Consider the following 21,492-nt stretch of genomic DNA (forward strand, 5'->3'; position numbering starts at 1 on the left):
ATATATATGTATATATGTATATATATATAAACACACATAAATAAAGACAATGTGACTATAAATATAGGCTCAAAGAAGCCAAAATAAATTAAAATATATAGAGCTAAATTAAGCAACTAAAGCAAATTGAATATATATAAATCCAAATATATATTTATCTATATATATGGACAAAGAGACAAACCCATGTAAATTTAAGGCAAAAGAAAGTATATATATATATATATATAAAAGAAAAAGAGCGTCACATGCCAATGTTCAGAGGTTTGTCCAACCCACGAGTAGCTCAGGCCTTTATATCTACCAGTACGTAGGGTTAGCTTACAGTATCATAAAAAGAAGATGAGGGGGAAAGCACTATATGCAAATATAGATGTAAATGGAAAGAAACACCACGAGTCGAGGCCACGTAAGAGAATAGCTGGCTAACCAAATAGAAAAACATGAGCAACCTCTAGTAAGCAAAAGAAAAGTAGGGAGCACCGCATCAAGATCTGTACTAGTCATAATCCAAAAGAGAAGGTGGTAACGGTGCTACGCAAGAGGTGCAAGATCTAGCAAGAGGAAGAAAGCAATCAGAAGCCCTCTCTGAGTGTGTGCGAGGAGCAAGTTTTTTAAGCGAGTTTTTTTTTACAACAAACATGTTTTATTCCACCTATTCCACTTATGACACATCTCTGTGTGTGTGTGTGTGTGTGTGTGTGTGTGTGTGTGTGTGTGTGACATTTCAATACCAACACAATCTATCTCAATCCATTCATGACATGTCAAAAAAAGACAGAAAAACTTAAAAAATTCATTACAAGAAGGTACATGATTTCCACTATACAAGGCACGAAATACTTAGTCAAAGAAGTAAGGTTTGTGTATAACCCGATGGTTTGACTTAGCATAGCTAAGGAATCTTTAATCTAACTAGCTTTATACAAAGCAGATGATATCGAAGGAGTTTCACTCACCTGCATCCATCCATAGAAAAGATATGTCAGAACAAAAACCTTTTGCTGTGGGACTGCAAGCTTCAAAACAGAGCTCCACTTGTTATCGATGTCACAATAACAAATGCAAAAACAAAACAAATCAAATCAATATCCTTAGCACAAGGTACTCCGTGATGCAACTCAATGTATGAGTCATCATCAATAGCCATGTTCCAAGAGAAGCTGCAGAAAGTGTACAAGTGGCTATATTCCACAGCCAATATTAGACAATCCCTAAGGATTTTAGACTTGCCATCAACTGAGAAGTCATAAGACATTGAATAATCTACAACTTTGTTTTTAATAGTAATTGCATTGGACTTACAACTCAAACGATATTTGCTCTCCAAAACATCATAGCAGGTGCAAAAAAGTGAGCAAGAGGCTATTTTAAGCAGTGAATACAAGAGAATCCATAAGGAATTTGGATCTGCTGTAAACTAGAAGTTTGTGGATCAATCAACACGCTACGACTTTTTTGTTTACAGAATTTGCATCCGACATAACATGAGAGAGTTATTGGCTGTGCAATATAGCAAGAAGTTGCTGCTGACAACAAAATTCTTGCAAAAAAGTGAGTAGGATGCCCAGCAATGAATATAAGAGAATCCATAAGGAATTTGGATCTACTGTAACTGGAAGTTTATGGAGCAATCAATTGGCTACGACTTTTCTCTTTAATGTGTGTGTGTGTGTATGTTTAAATTTAAAAAGTCCCATCATTGACTGAGTCATACAATTAAATCCATCCATAGGATAATTTGTTAAAAATAAGACCATGATAATGAAGATTTATATAGTGTGACAAGGAGCATTATAGACACAATAGAAATATCCAAAAATATTTTTATAAACATTTCAAAAAGCCTTTGAGCAACTAATACAGGAATAACTTAAAGTGTCGAATCTTTCTGAAGTTCCAGGTACCTTGGTTGGGGTTCACTTGCCTGCCACTATCCACAGAAAACCATTTGTGAGAACAAATTTAGCATCATGTAGGAAGAGAAGTAATGCCTGTGTTCCCCACCTTGTTATCGCTTATACCAAATAAACTTTAGAACAACAAAAAGATTCTAAATGTATACCAAAAAACATCAAAATGGATGCCATAAGTTAACTATTGTTTCTCGCACTTTGCTTTTCGATATAAAAATGGTCTAGTTCTATTTTTTTGTCCAATAGTTTGCATTTCCCTTCGTGCATCCTCCAACTTTTGAGAAATGTAGGCCATTTTGGCAAGGTCTGTGATTGCGAACATCCTAGCGGTCCTACGGAATTTGTTTGAGTTCTTCCACGTACTTTCCTATCAAATTCAACTTCCAACCAAATCAAGGGGTTGTCCATCACAAGGGTAAACAAGATAAACAAAAGGGGGTTAATTCATGATCAAGACTAAGAGACCACAAGATAAGTAAGAGGGGGGATAAAAAAGTAAATGAAATCAATAAGGGGGGTCATCCACAACCATGTGAAGGAAGGAAACAGTTAAACAATTTCCCTTTGTAACTGTGCAGTATACTTAAGCAAAATTAAAGGGGGTTAATTGTGTCAATGTTACTTCGAGCCCATAAATGAGAGACTGTTTTTAGAACTGGGTGGTATTCCGCACCCAAAAAACATTTAACACCATTGATACCCAGTTTTTTGGTGAACTACATACACAAGACGTGGAGAGAGAGAGAGAGAGAGAGAGAGAGAGAAACTTCATAGAATTTCTGCACAAACAACCGAAAAGCGTGCAAGGGCTTTCGACATGATCTCTTCACGGAAACGGAAAGAGCGTCAGAGGCGGCTGGAGGCCCTGAGTCAAGAGCGGACGGAGGTCCGGCACTGCAAGAGGAAAGAAATTTAGCGCGGGAAATGAAATCTAACCTGAATCGGCAAATGATTAAGAAATCAGATGTGCTGTCCGACCTATACAGTGCTTCTTTAGCTGGAGCTGAGACTTCACAGCACCGTGAGCAATTGCAAGCTCTCGACACCCTCATCTCTGAGCTTGCAGCCCGAATCTCTCAGACTGAAGACCAGTCTGAAGCCGAGATCTCTCAACTTAAAGCCGAGATCTCTCAACTTAAAGCCGATATAGCAGCTCTCAACGCACAGATTTTAGCGGCAGAAGCAGAGCCGGACTTGAATGACGCAGGTTTCAACACCTATCTTTCTAGCATGAAGTGTTTATCGAATCTTTTTAATGGATTTCCACACTTTTAATCCCTGCAATTTATAACCGATTTCCACATTGCAGATTACTTCGATCTGATCAGAAAGCTCGGGGCACCCTCCTCTTTGCAGAAGGCTAGCAACTGGCAAAAAGCACAAGAAGTGCCTGTATATTTATGTCACTGCCCTCCAGAAGCAGAGCCCCCTCTTCCCCTCACCTTAGTGCACCCTGTATTTGCAACATTTGTTGACAGATTCAACAACACCTCAACAGTCGAGTTCGGTGATGTTGAGTGCCAACTGGCTTTTGATCTATGCTTATTGGTGGGAGAGCATTATTCTCGTGAGGACATTAACGGCTTGTTTACCAAATATCTGGGGTTGGCCATCAATCCAATAACAATTCTGGGCTACCCTACAGATGGATCTCATATGCTGGGGACGCACCTGATTTACACGTCAGAAGGAAAGAGGGGAATCCCTTATTTCAGGGGATTCATTATTATGGTTTGTTCCTCTCTAGTATGGAACAGAGATTGAGAGCAAGTACTGTTTGTCCTTGTTTTCTTGTAGAGCTGGTCGGCGTCCACATCAGGATAAGTGGACTCGCTTATTTGAACAAGGTGGCATGCCAACCATTCACTACCTTTATGCATTGTTATACCAATACCTACGACAAGACAGACATAGACTGCCTTTGCAGAGCATTCTGGGCCTTAAGACAAGGTATTTCTGAATTGAAGCAGTTCTATGAATCAACTCCTCCACAAGTTGACAAGAGAATTCCTTATCCACTACAGGCAAAGCAAGTTCAATTTGTCAAGAGGATTGGCACCAAACTTCTCTTTGTGGTGAGGGTGGAGCAGTCTAAGGATTTGATGTTGGTCAAGTATTGCAAGAGGTACGGGGACACCGTGCATGCCACATGGGCAGGTAATGGCCTTGCTCCTAAGCTCTTCAAATCTGAAAAAATTGCAGGTGGCTGGGTCGCCATTGAGATGGAATACCTGCCTCGTCCAGATTGGAAAACTGTACATGAGTGGGCCAAGCATTTTTGGATGAAACTAAAAAGTCTGAATTGCAATCAGCAGTTCACAATGCATTGAAGGAGGCACATACTTGTATATGTGAGGGGATGGGAGTGGCGCATGGTGACGTGCGGGCTCCCAACATCATGGCGAGATCAGTGAAAGATTCTTTTGAGATCGAGTTTTTGGATTTTGATTGGGCTGGCGGTGTTCAATCTACAATATATCCTTCCTTCATGAATACGGATCTGCGTTGGCATAAAGATGTGGGAACCGGGAAGCCCTTACAGCAGGACCATGATTGGTGGTGGGCAGACAAGTGGACCGAGGTAAACACTACTTAATATTTTATTTTGACGATATCACGAAAACATTGGGTTACTCCTTTTAAAAAAAAAGAAACGTTGTTGGGTGAGACTTTTTGTGTTGTGTGAGCAGGCAGAAGCAGAGGACTCTACGGACGTATAACTAAAGAGGAGTAAAGGCATCATGGTCATGGCAGCAGCAGAAGCTGCCGATGACTTGCTTGATTTTGGTGATAAGTTGCACAGACCGCTTAGTTAGGATGTGTCACAATTCTTGTAGTTAATCTTCTGTTGTGTAAGCAGGCAGAAGCAGAGGACTGTATGGACGTGTAACAAAAGGTGAGTAAAGGCACCATGGTCACGGCAGCAGCAGAAGCTGCCGATGACTTGCTTAATTTTGGTGATAAATTGCACATTACATTAAGACGCTTTGTTAGGATGCGTGACAATTCTTGTAGTAGTTATTTTTGAGTAAAGCGCAGACGTGTGATTGTAGACCTTACATTCTAGATCTGATGGAGTTGGTCTGGCAGATTTTTACATCAGGAAATTTGGAAAGGATTCTGCAGGACTGATCACACCTAGGTTGAGGGGTCACCTATGCACACCACTACTTCAAGTTTGCATCATGAGAAACTGTGCTGCAAGTAGAGCTCGAATTGGGATGTAGGAGGGGAAATTGAAGCAGACAGAAGGAAGCCGCCCGCTGGCTGCTGCTGCTGCTGCTGCAAAGTTGAGGCAAATCGAAGATGAATGCTGCTGCTGGAGTGCGACTCCTGGAGGAATTGCATGGAGATCTGTGAGCGGAATGGGTGGTGGAAGGCGAAAGGCTATGTTTGGTTCTCCAGCGAGGAACGGCAGCTGTGGTGGCCGCTATAAGTGATTTCGCAGATGGACGCATCCTTGTCGCAGCTCTGCACCTGCTTGATGGCTTGGCAGCAATGGTCGACCTACGAATTGGGAGAAGACATCGTTATGTACAGAAGGAATCAGCGAAACTGATGGAGACAATAAAGGGATTCACGCCAGCGAGCTAAAGGGAGCATAGTAAGGATTCTCTCACTCGTAGTTAAATAGGAGTGAAGGTTTTAGCAAGCTGAAGGAGGTGGGAAAGAACGTACGGTGGTGGGGGATTACAAAGGAACATGACCAAAAATGAGTGGGGGACTTATAGGCTGTAGTTACGTGTGTAGGTGCTTAGGTAGATCTTTTACTGTAGTTGAGTTGTCTAAATTCAAGTGTGTGTACTAATACACACTTATAGTCAAGACGTAATAGTATAATAATGCAATTAGATGTAGGTACTAATATTCATCATTAACACTTGTTCAAATTAAAAAATATATAAGCCCCTAGAGAAGCTCAATAAATAGCGGTTTTAAAGGTTACCTAAAGAAATATTGAACTTAAAACACGAGGAAAATTAGTTAGGAAAGAATCTACAAGAGGGAATCAAACCAAGAAAGGTCAATTGTTATTATCACAATGCATGATAATTAAATACCAGAATAAAGGGATTAGAGCAATTAATTATTGTAAAACTCATGAAAGGTAAGGGGATAAGAATCATTACATTAATGTGTGGCCCAAGGTACAACAGAAAGAGTCGTGTAAACTAGTAAGCTAAAATTGAAGAAGCAACAAGAATTGAATATTAATCTGAACACACCCAAAAATTTAGAATCCATGTACAAGCTGTCATTCTTCCATCAAAGCCAAAGTTCCCATACACCACCAAAAATCAAGGATCCATGAACTTGATAACCATAAGATGTCAATATTCCATCAGAGAGAGTTCCCTGCATATATAACCATAATAGGTTAAAAAAGAATTGTTACAAGGTTTTGTAATAAGCATTGTGTGTGTGTAACAAATGTTAGTGTGTGTGAGTATGTTTGTGTAAGGAGTAACCTTGTGAGTATATGTGTGTGTGTGTGTGTGTCTTATCAATACCTTACCATCCTCCCTCTCTATGACATCTCTCTCCTCGTGCTCTCTCTCTCTCTCTCTCTCTCTCTCTCTCTCTCTCTCTCTCTCTCACACACACACACAATTCTTTTTGTCTATTTTCTCTCCATTCTCTTTGATCTCATTGCAACCCTCTCTCTCTCTCTCTCTCTCTCTCTCTCTCTCTCTCTCTCTCTCTTACACACACACAATTCTTTTTGTCTATTTTTTCTCTTAATCCTCCTTGTCCTCATTGCAACCCTCTCTCTCTCTCTCTCACACACACACACACACACACACACACATACACATACACACTATTCTTTTTGTCTATTTTCTCTCTTCATCCTTCTTGTCCTCATTGCAACCCTCTATCTCTGTCTATGTCTAACTCTTCAATCTCTCTCTACTCCCTCTCTCATACACGCACTACTCTGTGTGTGTGTGTGTGTGTTATTTATCTCTTTGTCTAACTCTGTCACATCTCTCTCTACCTCCTCTCATGCACGCATTGCAATCCTCTCTCTCTCTCTCTCCCTCTTTTACCATCATAACTTGTCTTTTTTTTCCACTATTTTGAATAAAGTTTTAGTCCTTAGGAGAGCTAGCATGCACAAAATCCCATGAGAGATAAAATTTCATGAAACTAACAAGAGAAATGAGCTCATCTGATGTGTTTCGATCGTTTAAACAAAAAAATGTTTGAGACATCTAAGTGAAAAATACAACTAGAGTTTGTAAAAATTTCGATCAAAATTAACAATTTTTACTAATATTGAGTTTGACAAACAAAATATTGAAAAAAGATGTCGAATCCTTAGGCAGTCCAAGTTCCGAGGTCGGGGTCCACTTACCTGCCACCATCCAAACAAACTAGCTGTTAGAACATCATAATTACGTTTGGGTAGACAGGTAATGCCTGTTTTCCCAAGCTTGTTATCGCTTTACCTAGGAATATAGACAACCATATGGATTTTTAAAAAATTAAAAAAATAATTTAGCCACAAGTGAAGTTTTTAAGTCACAAGTGGAGTAAGGAGCGAATTTCATGTGTGTACATAAAAGAATGACTCATAGTTAGGGAAGTATTCATGTGTGTGTGTGTGTGTAGAAATAAGTGTCTATGTGTGTGAGATACATTTACTAATCAAATTTATTTTGTGTGTGTGTGTGTGTGTGAGAGAGAGAGAGAGAGAGAGAGAGGGAGGGAGAGAACAGTGCGTGCATGAGAGAGGGGGTAGAGAGAGATGTGACAGAGTTAGACATAGACGAAGATAGAGGGTTGCAATGAGGACAAGGAGAACGAAGAGAGAAAAGAGACAAAAAGATTATTGTGTGTGTGTGTGTGAGAGAGAGAGAGAGAGAGAGAGAGAGAGAGAGAGCTGTCATAAGTGAAATAGCTGGAATAAAACATGTTGGTTGCCCAAAAATACTTGCTCCTAAACTCGCTCAAAAAACTCGCTTCTTGCCCTTCCCCGCTCTGTAGAGTAGAAAAGGTGCAGCTTGGCAAAGGAGGTGCGACCCAGCAACCCCAAAGTGAAACTAAGAAGAGAACGAATGGTGGCTCGAGCCATAGCTTATAAGAGGCCAGACAGAGGTCTCTTAACTTCTCTACGACCTTACTCAATATGATCAGTGTGAAGAAAAGACATAAGGCAAAATATCAAGACCATGAGCTAACATTGCAACCAAAGAGAAAGGTCGCCATGCCATTATCTCCGACAGCGAGTAGCTTATAGAACTCTTCGTGAAAACTTAGCATTCTTTATAAAAACTTAGTAATTCCCATGAAATGCAAAGCAATCGTTGTGCCTAAGAGAAAAGGAGACTGAGAGTAGCTCGCATGAGCTGACCAAGAGCTGCTAAAAAAGTAAGCGAAGTGGACAAGGCAATGAGCCGATGAATCAACGAGGCAAAGTGTTGAAGGCAAACCTGTGAGAGAGGGTTGGCTACAAGGGAGTAAAGTTGATGAAGGCACATATTTTGAAGGTAAGAAATAACAATAGAGTCGAGAGCAAATAAGGGGATCCACCAAAAATGAAAGGCACCAATGGAGAGGCAAGAGGCATATGCGATGACAGAGGTTAATAACATGGTGAGCATAGGCGGTGACCATGAGACTTAGAAGGAGGAGCAAAGCAAGGAGGTGAATTGGAAGGGAAAGGTAGTGCCTCGAGATGGTCAAGAGGGTGACAAAGGGAAGGAGGAAGCACTTACTACAAGTTGGTCATGTGAATACAGAGTGCGAAGGGAGAGTGAAGAAGGTATCACGACGGTTAAACAGCCCAATGAGTAGCCAAGGCGAAATCCAAGAGCCAACCTTGTAACTATAAATGTGAAACCAAATAGTAACGACCCACCAAGAACATAAGGGCAGTGGTGGTGGTGGTCGTTAGGCGGTTGAGGGGAGGAAGGATTAGTTTACCGAATGGTTAGTGGGGGTGAAAGAGTTTAAAAGAGGGGTTTTTAGGCGTGGAAAAAATTTCCAAATTTTTATAATCAAAGGAAAGGGAAAAGATAGGGGGTTTGGGGTGGCGGGGAAAGTATATAATGCAAATAACTAATAGTGAGGTGAAGCATCTAATTATTTAAGAGAAAAAATATAAACAAGCTTAACAATAAATTCAATACTAATGTAAGAGGGGAGGTACTGAAATTTTAGAAAAGGGAGCGGGAAAAAAAAGATTAGTCAAAAGTAAAAGAACATTAAAAATGAAAAGGGGGGAATTGGTTAAGAATAAAAAGTAAAAATATTAAAGGGGGTTGGAGGGGCTTATTAACAAGGGGATAAATAGTACTTAAAATAAAAATATTGAGGGGGATTTTTTTTTTACTAGGGATTGGTTAGGGCAGAGTCTAAATGGGGGAGGAACAAAGTTAGGAGGGTAAAAATTTGTGTGTGTGTGTGCACGCACACGCATGCACATGTGCATGCATGCTTGCCTTGAAACCCAAGCTACTACATACAAGCCAAAAACCAAAACGAGTTTTCATTGTAGCATTTCTTTCCACGTTGCCATCACATCATTTGACAACTGCATAGAGTTTGAAGCATATGCAAGCCTCTCTAGACCGCATAGGTTGAACACTAGAAGTGAAGCATATGCAAAGACTATGGCTTGCATATGTCAAACACTGGAAGTCTTTGATCTACAAGCATGACCAGTAGAAAGACACAACAAAAAATTCGAAACCTTGCAAAGGAAAAGAGTGTACACCCAAGTGAGAATGAAGAAGCTCAAAACAAGGACGTGATCCAAGGGCTTGGTGAGGACAACGGCTAGCATGTAGACATTGGGAAGATACTATGGTTGAAGAGTGCCATCTTTTACTAGATCATAAATGTAATGATAGTAAAGAACAAATTGTTTTGTGTACGAGCAAAAAATAGGATTTTTGGTAGGGCAATGGTGCTTTGGTTATCACACCAAAGGATGGTTGGAACAGAAAATGGAGCGTAGAAATCTTTTGTAAGTAGACATCAAAACCACACTGTTTCCCTAGAGATAGTAGAGGAAGCAATGTATTTGACCTTTGTAGATGACTAGGAAACAACCGTATGAGTCTTACTAAGCTAGCTGATGGTAGTTCCATTCAAGAGAAAACAACATCCAGTGACAAATCTTCTAGTATGTTTGTCAGTATCCCAATTGGCATCAAAATATGCTTGATGTTGAAATTAAAAGAAGACTGGTGTTGGAATAGTAGCCCAAAGTCTTGTGTGCCTCAAAGATAACAAATAATTATTTTGAGGAGATTCTAATGGGTTACCATGGGAGTTGAGAGAGGGAGATGATGGCAAGGCGATGTTGGGACAAAACATACCATTGTATAGAGAAGACTCCCCACCAAGCTATAATAAGGAAGGGAAGTAGATGTATCTAAAGAAGAAGCAGAGGGAGAATGAAGTAGGGAGAGGGCACTAGGTAGCAATGGAATTACATTGAGCCGAGCCAAATTAGAGAGAATGTCTGAAATGTACTTTCATTGAGAAAGATGGATAATGCCTACAGATCGATACCTGAATACCTCCATCCCAAGATAGTACCCAATGTCACCAAGGCCTACCATGCTAAACTATGAATGAGACTAGTATTCTAGAACCAGATCATAGAGGAAGCTTGCCTCGGCATTTAGCACCTTGCTCAACTAGTCACATAGGTGCAAATACCACAGCGTCCGTGGTACTCGACCATGTCGCAACTTACGCAATCGCATGCACACAACCATGCCGCAATACTCCCGCTTCCTGCTGCCCCTCCACTCATTCAACTAGTTGCTCTTCCACTTACTGTAGCGGCCCACAACCTCAATAAGGAAGTGGTAGATGATTGTGCCCTCCGTCTGATGGAGGATATTGCAAAAGCTTCAGCACTCGATATGTTTAGGGGACTTTACAAACATGATTTTTTCCTCGGCTAGCTGGAGGTAGTGATATATTGAGGTTCGCATAGGGTTACACGAAGTCCTATGTCACAATTAAGGCTCATGATCTCAGCTCCATGTAGTAGGAGCTCAAATATAAGTTGCATATCCCATCGGCCTCCTTTCCAACTGGCTGTTGGTGTTTGAGATCTTCAATGAGGGCAACATTATTCATGTTATTCCTAACTCCATAGCAACAACATTCGAGTCATTTGCCTTGGCACTTTGCCACAAAATGATGTATATATTTCAATATCTCCTGTTAGAGGCATCTAACTTCTTTCTCAGTCCCAGTGAAGGCTCACATATTTTCATCCATGCTAAAGTGTTAATGCTTCGGCCCACCCAAGTAGGTCCCTATCTTCTGTAACAGTATGGCATCCAACCCTTAGAGTGGTCCTACTCTTAGTCGGATCTGCACCTATCAAGCCTTTATGTCCTTACCACATCTATCAAAAAATTAATGGCCATGCCGTATAATCAGGTTAGAACCACTACCTTAAGCATTTTAGCGGGAAGTAGTGTAAACATATCTAAGTTTAAATGCCTGGCATCATCACACGTTGTGGATGACCCTTTGGCAGGAAAGTAGGATTTAAAGGGCATACCATTAGTTGTAAAGATGTTGTTGATACCAGCTCTTGCAATTCAAAATATTCTGCTTAGTTAATCCTAGCATTGAGTAGTTGCACCCCGTGGTGATATGAGCCTTGTATTTTTCTGTAAACTTCTAGCATTCCTTTTGGCATTCTTACTTCTTTTCAATTTTCACACTGTGTGTTTATTTCAAGTTTTCACATTGTGTGTCTGAGCTCTAACTTGAACCAGATGTTTTGTTTCTACACCAACTCATTTGTTGATACATTTGGTTAACAAGTAAACCTCCCTTTAACACATGTGATATACTATTTATCTAATGAATGAGAGTCCCACGACTTTTTTACAAAACATGATGCCAATAACATCAACTTGTCAACACTTGATAATTCTCTAGTGTCGTCTCAGTTTTGTATCTTCTTTAGTAAAGCCATATTATTAGCAACTTTATCTAACTATCATCCATCTTTGAGGACAAGACATTGGTTGCATGTCTCAATCTGAAGTTTAGTTGGTAGATCTCCAAATGAGAGGTGGTGATGCTGTGATGGACCATCTGAACAAGATGAAGGTCCTCAAGGATAAATTGATTGAGAATGGATTTAAAATGGAAGACTTGGAGTTTGTTGAGTGAATACTCCAGAGTCTACCCCCATCTTTGAAAGCCTTAAGGCTATAGTGATTGTGAGAGGCATAGCTATCAAGTTTGACGAATGGATAAGCCTATTGATCCAAGATGAGGTTCAAAGAAAATTACTATGGCTTACCATGGCCTTTCTCCTCTACTTATCTTGTTTTGTTTGGCTAAAATTAGTTTGTATTGCATTAAGTATAATAGTGCTTCTTCAATCAAAGATTTGTTATCGAACTTGGATTCCATATAAGACAAATAGAAATTGAGATAAAGGCTTGGTATTAGTTAATATCGATTCTTCATTTTAGAGTAAAGCTATAATATCTTGTGATTAAATGAGTCTCTTTTCACATGAGCTTCTATAACTTTTCCTAGGTGCTCTTCATTTGCTCTAGCAACTTTTGTTTATCCTACTCCACCAATCTACCCACCTCTTATTAAGGTCCACTCTGACATTATGAAAACAAAGAAGTTCCAAGCCTTGTGGCAATATCAATTCAGAATTATATGACTAGTTGAATTTTGGCTTGCACCATGTGAGTGCATAGTTTTTCTATTCCACTTGGCTTCATGCGAACTTTTGTGCAACTTTTGCAAATCTATGCTCTTATTTGTATTGGTTCTTTATGTTACTCTTTGATCATTTAAGCCCATGTATATTGACAACTTAGAATGCAAGCTTTCTTTAGTGATTTCTCCAAACTGTGGGTGACACTCAAATCAACAATGGACTACCATCAGGATGGCAAGTTGAATTCTTATTGCCAATCAATCCTTCTAAGATGCTAGGGAACAAGAAAGGTTCAAGATTATAATATTTGAATGTTAGAACGAGGTTGGAACATTGATTGATTTAAACTCTTCATTAAGAATTGGAAAAAATTAAATACCTTAAAGGAAAGAAACTAGTTTAAACCAATCATTTGTGCATGTAGGCCCTATTTTGAGTTCCAATTGGGTTCCTTTCTGAGAAACCGATCATGTGTGCGTTTGGGTAGTCTTTTCAATTTCAAGCAGGCTTAAAGAGTTTAATCCTTGAGCATGCATGATATGTCAAGCTATATATTTGCAAAAAGAACAATTTTATGAAAATTAGTTATATAAATGATAGTTAAGCTCGATCATCATGATGATATGGTAACTACGATGACTAAAGTTCCTGAAACATTACTATGGATCTCAACTATCTTCTCACATTATATTCACTATTTACTAGATACATCTTGGATGCTTGTTTCCATAGACTAAAATGACAAATGTATCTGTGTTTTTTTGTTCATTTACCACTCATGCTCCAATAAAAATAATTGTCCAATGAAAAACAAAAATGAGTATTTTTTCTTAATTTCATATAAAGGTTGTTACACACCAAGTCCCCTGCCTGCCTAAACCACAATTATTTGGCTTCTGGCGGGTAGGGTTTCGTACGCACTGCCATATCCTAGTGGTATGGTGTCGAGAAATTTTGAGTTCAAGCCCCACCAGCTGTTGGGCATATAATTTGCGTTAAGAAGGAATTGCCCATCCAAGGGCATGGACAAGGGGTCTAGCCTGCTGTCCCTACTTGTCCAAGCAGGATCAAATATGGCTTGGCATGTGACACCTCACATTTGGCTTGGTGGGCGAGGAATGCTCTAGAGGGTAATTCCCTAAATACTTAGAGATTAGTTATACTATATATAATTAACGTTTTGTTTACTTTTTAGAGCTCGAGGCTCTCTCTCTCTCTACATGTGTTGACTTTAGAAAGCTTCCAAAAATGAGCTTTAAAAAAAAAGAAAGAAACAATGGAAGAAGTGCCGCGAAGGTTCAAATACATTTCATTGCTCTAAGTGAAAGTTATGGGGAGAGCTACAAAGCATGGCAACTAAAGGAACCAAATGGCAGTTGATCAATGCAACCTTGCAACTAAGCACAGAGGTTATAATGCTTAGTAGAAGGACCAATGAGAACTCCTTGCATAAGTTCAACGTAGGCTTTGATTGAAGCGCCAAACAAGTGTTCGAACTTTTAAGTGACTAATAGCTTGTCTTGCAGTAGCTAGGGTCCTATACTCAGCTTATAGTCTTGTCTCTTGTAAAGGTGAAAATCCTCTGTAGAGCCTCAGTCCGGCAGTCTTGAGTCCCTACTATGTCAAGTCTTTATTCAAGCTTATCCAAAGGAGTTTCATGTCACTTGTCCCTTACTTTCAACTCTATTGCTTTTTGATTCAGTTGCAAGCTTTCTATTATCTTATGTAATATTGCATGTGGGAAGTTACAATATATGAAAGAGATACGAACATGCTTCAATTTATGGCAATTGATATCATAGCCAAGTTTGATGAGAGATTGGAGAATCTAAGTAATTGGCTGAAGTTCTAGAAAGACAAAGTGGATGAAGCATACAAGGTGTAATGAATCTTGGCGAAACGAAAGCGTGTCGTGAGGATCTATGGGAATTTTGGAGAGAAGCCAGGTTTGAATGACTGATTTGCATCAGAACAACATCGTGAGTATTTGCTGGGTGTCATGAGAAACTTTGAGAACTTGATGAGTGTCTGCCTCGAAGAAGATTGAGAATTTGAGTAGGTTTGTGGATCGTTTAGAGCTTGTTGAGAGCAAGCAAAATCGATCCCAAAGGTTGCTACATGATGGAAGATCCTATCCAAAGTATGTGGGTGCTAATCATAGTAGTGCAACAAAAGTATGAAGGGCCTGCATTGATAGTTATTTCATCTTGAAGGGAATGTATTTTTAAGATCTTGCCATGCGACGGTTGCACAGTCATTTATTTTCTAAAGATATATTTTCATGCAATGGTGTTACGGGGATTTTTTCTCTCTCCCTGTGTGGGAAGATGCTCTTTGCTCATCCGACAGTATGTGATAACCATAGCATTTGAACGTTATGGTGCTTGGTCCTTCAAAGTTGGCTCTTGAGGCTTTATTGGCACTAGTCTTGTTTTTTGCCGGCTCGGTTTCTTTCTAATAGCTAGGAATTTGGGAGCTAGACTACTTCTATCAACAATCGATATGCTCTCATTGAGACTTAGGGGGGCATAAGCATGCTTTTTTTTTGGAGAATTCAATGTTTGGAGGTGATGCCCTTTTTGCTATTACAGATAAAGTGGACGTTGATTGGAATTTTCAAACTTTATGGTGCATGTGTGTTTGCTCTAGATGAGCTGGTTTTGCACTTGTCTTAGTTCTTTGTTTGTTTGGCTCCGTGATAGCAAGCAGTGTCTTGGAAGTTTCATTGTTTTGAGTTCTTCACTTGGCTTTCTATCCCCCATTCGGTTTTTGGGGGGGAATGTTGGCAAAAATCCTCTTGAGGTTGTTTGGCTAAGTTATGGTAAGGGTTTTAGAACTGTAGGAGGTAATGGGACCTCACGGTGATGACACATGTGAGTTGGAGATTGGCAATGTTTGCTAGCATGTTGTGATGGGCTAGTACAGGTGATGATTGCGGCCACCCAATGCATGGGAAGCTGCATGGAAACAAGTTGATGTGGTTGGCCTTCCATATCCATAACATGGCGGTTCTAGCATAAGAGAGGGATCATGAGGGTGGTTAATGGACTCTAAATCTACATTGCTCTCCAAGATGAAGAGTTATTTTGTCTAGGCTCTCTCATGAGAGTCTTCTTGTATATGTCATAAGCTTGTCTTGCAATAGCTAGGGTCATGTCCTCAACTTGATAGTCTTGTCTCTTGTAAAGGAAAAAATTGTCCGTAGAGGTGCCGGTCTCAAGTCCCTATTGTGTTAGGTCTTTATTCAAGTTCATGAAAAGTTATGCAAAGGAGTTCTGCATCACTTGTCCCTTACTTTCACCTGTATAGGCTTTTCAAGTCAGCGGGTTGCAAACCTTTATATTATCTCACGTAATATTGCATGTGTGGGAAGTTGCAGTGAAAGAGATACGAACATGCTTCAATATCTAAAAATAGGAAAATCGATCAAGATTTCACCAAGGACTCCATTTGCCACGACAAGCATGTTGTGCCCTAGCAACTCGCGGTCCCCCACTATATAGGAAATTTGGGTGCTTTTAATTTTTAGCACTAGCTCTCATAGATACAGTGCTTTGGGATTGAGTTGAGGGGAGTTTTGTGATTATTCCTAGTTTTTTAATTTTTTGTTTAAATTCCTAACCTCTATTTTTGGATGCTTGTTGGCTTTCTAGCTTTTTTGACTTGTATGTGCTTTCTGACTTTTTTGGCTTGTATGTGCTTGCTTTTCTCACGGGTCATGTCTTGAGTCATAGAACTAAAGATTGAATTTCCCCAGGGCCCCTTTTGACGCAGATACGTTTCTATTGCCTTCGTGATCGAATTGCGGGAGCTGCCTTGATAAAAAAAGCAACCGTGGTGTCTCACACTGCTGCTCTACACTCATTGGTCGTGATTCGTTTCAATGGGAGCAAGGGCAAAAGGAAAGATAAGGATTTAAGAGCAAGAGCTCAATTGTGTGCCAAAGCAGCCACTCTAGGACATGTAGATGCAATGCGTGAGTTTGGCCACTGTTTACAAGACGGATATGGAGTCAAGAAAAATGTTGTGGAAGGAAGGAGTTTTTTGTTGGAAGCAAATGCCAGAGAGGCGGCAGCTACAGTGGTTGTTAAGCCTGGCACTTTTGTTGAGGCGGCCTTTCACTTGGCTCATAGCAACGGAGCTAGATGCCTCCACATTAAGCAAGACCGTCGAGGCATAGTAGCTAGCATTCAACATACAATAGTGAGATTTGCTGAAGCATTAATTGGCAAGGCCTTGTCTCTCAAAAATTCTATGTTTAAGTTTCTTCAATGGGGGGGATACTCTCTTTTGAGTGATTTTGGCTGCAATGTTCCACCTACGAAGCTCCATATCTCAAATAAATTTATCGTGGATAGGTTTGCCACACATTGTCCATCATCAGGCTTGCGCCTTTGCTCTCATCAAAAGTGTGGCCTCCTTGAATCTAGGAGACATGAGTTTAGGAGATGTTTCGGATGTGGTTTTGTACACTATTATTCTAGAGCTTGCCAAGCTCTTGGAAACTCTAGCACAAGTATAAATGTAATCCTATGTTAGATTTGGATGATCATGAAGATAATGGCGGTGAAGATGATAACCTTTTGGATTTTGAGGACCTGTATGAGTCATAGGAATATTCCCCAAAGCCACCGTTATGTCTCTGTTGTCACTGGAGAATCAGGTCATTGTAAAACCAGGATAGTGTGTCTCTCACATGCAGTCTGCTTTCATTATATAAGGTCATGCCTTGATAACATAAACACAAATTGAGAAATAGCACAGTGATTTTCTAGTAATAAAAAGTGGAAGATGTTTTATATTTACTCACACTTCTGTCGCAAAGAAGTGGGAGTTCTTGGGCTCAAAAGAAGCATGCTTCAGAGAGGAATGCATTGAGAAGGTTTTGGAGAAGTTTCATCGTCGAAAAGTCCTCCAAAACTGAGAAAAACCAGTCAACCAGCGCGTGGGACCACTCAAAATTCAACAGAAAGCTGTAGCTTTGCAAGAGGAGAAGCCCAAGAGGCTGTAGAAGAAAAAAGGTCCAAAAAAATCCACTTTTGCAAATTTGACCAGCAAAAGAAGTGCTCAGCTCTACCCGTTCTACCAAACGCACGGAGGGAAAAGCATATCACTGTGAAGAGGAGCAGAGGGGAAGCCATCGAGCCAAATGGAAGTCCAGGAATCCAAACGGGTGAGGAGTTATGAAGAAAAACGGATTTCAACTGAAGGAGGCTGAAAAACCAGTCCAAAATCTCAACAAAGGGAGAAGATGAGAGAGAAAACCACACATGTGAAGTTTAGAAGGCCTAGGAAGGTCCAAGAATGGCAAAGGAGCATGTAGAAGGCATTAGAGCCACCTAGAACTCTAGGGGGGCCACTGAAGGTACATGGCCCTCTAGGGGGCCCATTAAAAATGCCACATCATCATTTCCCAACAACCACTCTTTTAATTCCTTGGAATGCCTTTGGGCCTAGGGATTAATTACGCTTATGTGCTAGGCACCATGCCACGTTTAATTACACATTATTAAGCCCACACGCTTGGACTTTTAAAACCAAAGTTGTCACGGTCTTCTAGTACATTAAAGTACTTAGAATTTCATGCCCCCATGACAGGTAATGTGATCCCCAATCTGATCCCGAAAAGCTATGAAAAAAGGAGGGCTAAGTCCATCTAAACGTTGACATTTTCCCTTGTGAAGGGCAGTAAGAGCAGCCCTGAACTCTTTGTTGTGAAAGGTGCACCAAGTAAGACTCTCATTTCTAGTTTCACTAACACAAGTATACAACACTGCTAAATAGCATCCCTAGCATCATCTCTTGCCTACGTGTTCAGGATCTGCTGTGAGAAGAGAGGCATAAGAATCTGTAGCAATGTCTCTAGATCTTTTTTGCGCTTGCTGCAACTCCGTCTTTAGAAGATGTTACTTGTCTCACGGCCGGTGGAAGCGTTTAGGATTGACTAAATGGGAAGCCTGATGGACAAATTGATGTAATGGATCATACCAAGGTCTATGGTTGTGAGTGATCATGTGAGTGAGTGTGTGAACACATGTGTATGTGTAGGTGTGCCTGAGTTAGGTGTGACTGATGATGTGCCAGTCAGTAGGTGTGATTGAGTGAATATAGGAGTGTGGTGTGTGATTGAGAGATTCTAGGAGACATTGGTGGTCTTCCTGATTGAGATAACTGTGGATCTAGATTCCACCTACTCATGGGTAGTTGCTTATATGTACTCCATTCTATGAATGAATATTCTACTAAATGACATGTAAGTCCCCTTATTAAAAAATAACCCCTCCATGCACTAATGTTCTATGCTACACGTTCTAAGTGACCCCCCCCTCCCTTCTTCCATGAGGAGAGTACACCTTGATAGGTTACACACTATGAGTGGTCGACCCCCCCCCCCCCCCCCCCCCCTCTTTGTCCACGAGGAAAGACATTTGAGGAGGCAAAGATGATCCCTACCAACTCTCAATGTTTGCACCTTGGGTGTTGCTATACATTCTAGCCAAGGCCAAAATCTGTGTAGCACCTTGATAGGTTTCTATAATCAAGGGAAGTGCATATTCATGATACTAGTGTGTAGTAGCACCAAAGTGGTCTTTCAAGGTCAAGGCCCCTAGGTATTGAGTTTCCACTACAAACATGTGGAGACTCTCAAATGTCCAAAGTATCAAAGCCTTGTTGCTGAAAGATTCTTATAGACTATGCTAACACTGAACAAAGGATCTCCTCCCCTATTGTGAAAGCTCAGTTTTCACAACAAAGTTCCATGTGTCACTAACTCACATTAGGGGTTACTCCTGGGTGTCACTATGTAAAAACCCCATATAGGACGTGCGATCGCTCAACCCTTGCTCAAGGGGTATTTATATACCCATTATACCCTAAATTATTTATATTTTTTGACACTCTACAAGTAAATAAAACCCCTAATATTGTTTGTTTTGAGAATCATCATGTATGTTTGAGAATCGTCATTATTCGAAGCCTATGTATGTTTGAATTGCAATAGGTTGCACTAGAAGATGTTGCCTACACCAAATACCATGCCCGTGTCAAGAGATGAAGCGAAGATGCTAACAATGGTGGGTATGGATACCATCCATGCTTGCCGTAATGATTGTATTCTCTTTCGCCGTGAGCATGAAGATTTGGCTAGTTGTCTGGAGTGTGGGGAACAATGATATAGATATGACTTGCAGGGTAAGCAGATACCAGTAAAGGTCTTGAGACACTTTCCCATCATTGCAAGAATACAGCACATGTTCCGATGCAAATACATAGCGGAGTTGATGACTTGGCATGCATCTCATCGGTCCACTGATGACACATTGAGGATTCTTGTAGATTGTGCAGCTTGGAAGCACATAGACAATCAGTGGCCGGACTTTGCGAAAGAGCCACACAACTTCTCGGGGGGGTTACTATGTATAAACCCTCTATACCACGTGCGTTCAAGGCATATTTCTAAAATCCCTTATCTGTGGAAAAATTTCATTAATAAAATGTACCCCTTTTCTATACAAATCTGTAAATTTTTTCCAAAACTATTTTAAATAGTCCCTTATGTATATTTATTTCTATAAATTTTAGAAATAAAAAATATCCTTTTGTTGAACTCACGTGATAGGGTTACATATGATGAGTGACCCCCCCGAGCACAACTTACATCTTGGGCTCGCCATGGATGGCGTGAACCCTTTCGGGTTACGCTCGACACTTGACTAAACCCGCTTAGCTTACCAATGATTAGCACCTCGCATGTGCTAAACATCGGTGCTTAAGCATCGGAATAGGGCCCATGTGTAGTAGTGAAATCAACAACCAATAATCCAAAAACACAACGAGCATCTGGGCATCTGAAAGTACCGAAAACTTGGGCATCCACTAGAAGTACGAAACAACTGGGCAGCCGGAAGCACCAAGCAACCGAAAATGCAACAAGCATAAGCAACACATGTATGACAACATGCAAGGTTGTGTGGATTAGACACAGCTTACATAATCATAGCGGCAATGAAATAACAACCTCTTCACATCCAAAAGTACCGAACAACCGAAAATACAATGAGCATAAGCCACACACGTATGACAAGAGGCAAGCTAGTGTGGATTAGACATAGCTTACATAATCATAGCAAGAATGAAATAACAACCTCTTGTAGAATCACGTGGGATAGAATAGATGCATCTTGGAAGAGGAGTGAGAGCACAAGATGTAATCAAAATGTTGTTCACTATAGATTGTGAGAGAGGTGACTCTCTCTTATAGAAATGGGGAGAAGGTGGCACCTTCCCTACATCAGTGGAAATCAGCCCCTACATCAGTGGGACTAGCCTAAATCAAAGGAACCTCCCATGTGGGGGCCTTTGGCTTACATCATCACTTAGGCCACACACTAGACAGATCATAGCACTTGATGCGCCTCTACAACACACACAAACACACATGTGACTCCCCTAGATGCACACATGCACCATAGAGCAAGCCCTTGATCACACTTATCCCAACATACCCCCCCTCAAGGGTGTAGTATAACCACCAAAACATTTATTATATATACAAAGCTCTAAAATAGACAAACGCTAATACAAAATGGTGCCCTCAAACTCCTACCATCTAGCAATTTGGATGATGATGGAGGAGGGATAACTACTGTAGGATGACTAACTCATCAGAGTGTAGGTACTTAGGGATCAACTGGTAGCAATTGGCTACAAGATGGATGAAAGGTACTCGGTCATGCTTGTGGTTTTTGAGCTTCAAAAAAGGTGCAGAAGGTTGGTGATGACCATCATAGCTAGAGGATGATTGAAGCCAAGGATATTTGAGCAGTTGGGCCCATTGTTACTCTATTGAATGACAAGGCCATTGCAAAGGTGACTCTATAGATGAGGGAGGGTCCTATTCAA

At 40.5% G+C, this 21,492-nt stretch overlaps 1 protein-coding gene and 1 pseudogene across 2 annotated transcripts; both read left to right on the forward strand.

The window, feature by feature from the left end:
- The first annotated feature begins 2,840 nt into the window (after positions 1 to 2,840).
- Positions 2,841 to 5,035, forward strand: LOC147901356 (uncharacterized; annotated as a pseudogene). Its single transcript, XR_015541246.1, has 3 exons — positions 2,841 to 3,123; positions 3,226 to 4,497; positions 4,607 to 5,035. The product of XR_015541246.1 is annotated as an uncharacterized LOC147901356 (transcript).
- On the forward strand, positions 4,828 to 17,201 carry LOC147901357 (F-box protein At1g67340-like). The gene is given in 4 exon segments (XM_087376474.1): positions 4,828 to 4,905; positions 5,144 to 5,272; positions 16,363 to 17,083; positions 17,086 to 17,201. Coding segments are annotated over 4 exon segments (1,044 nt in total).
- The last annotated feature ends 4,291 nt before the right edge of the window (positions 17,202 to 21,492 follow it).

The sequence above is a fragment of the Dipteris shenzhenensis genome, chromosome 6 (genome assembly GCF_047967505.1).
Source record: "Dipteris shenzhenensis isolate YYH24624 ecotype China chromosome 6, Dip_SZ_1.0, whole genome shotgun sequence".
NCBI classification, from domain to species: domain Eukaryota; kingdom Viridiplantae; phylum Streptophyta; class Polypodiopsida; order Gleicheniales; family Dipteridaceae; genus Dipteris; species Dipteris shenzhenensis.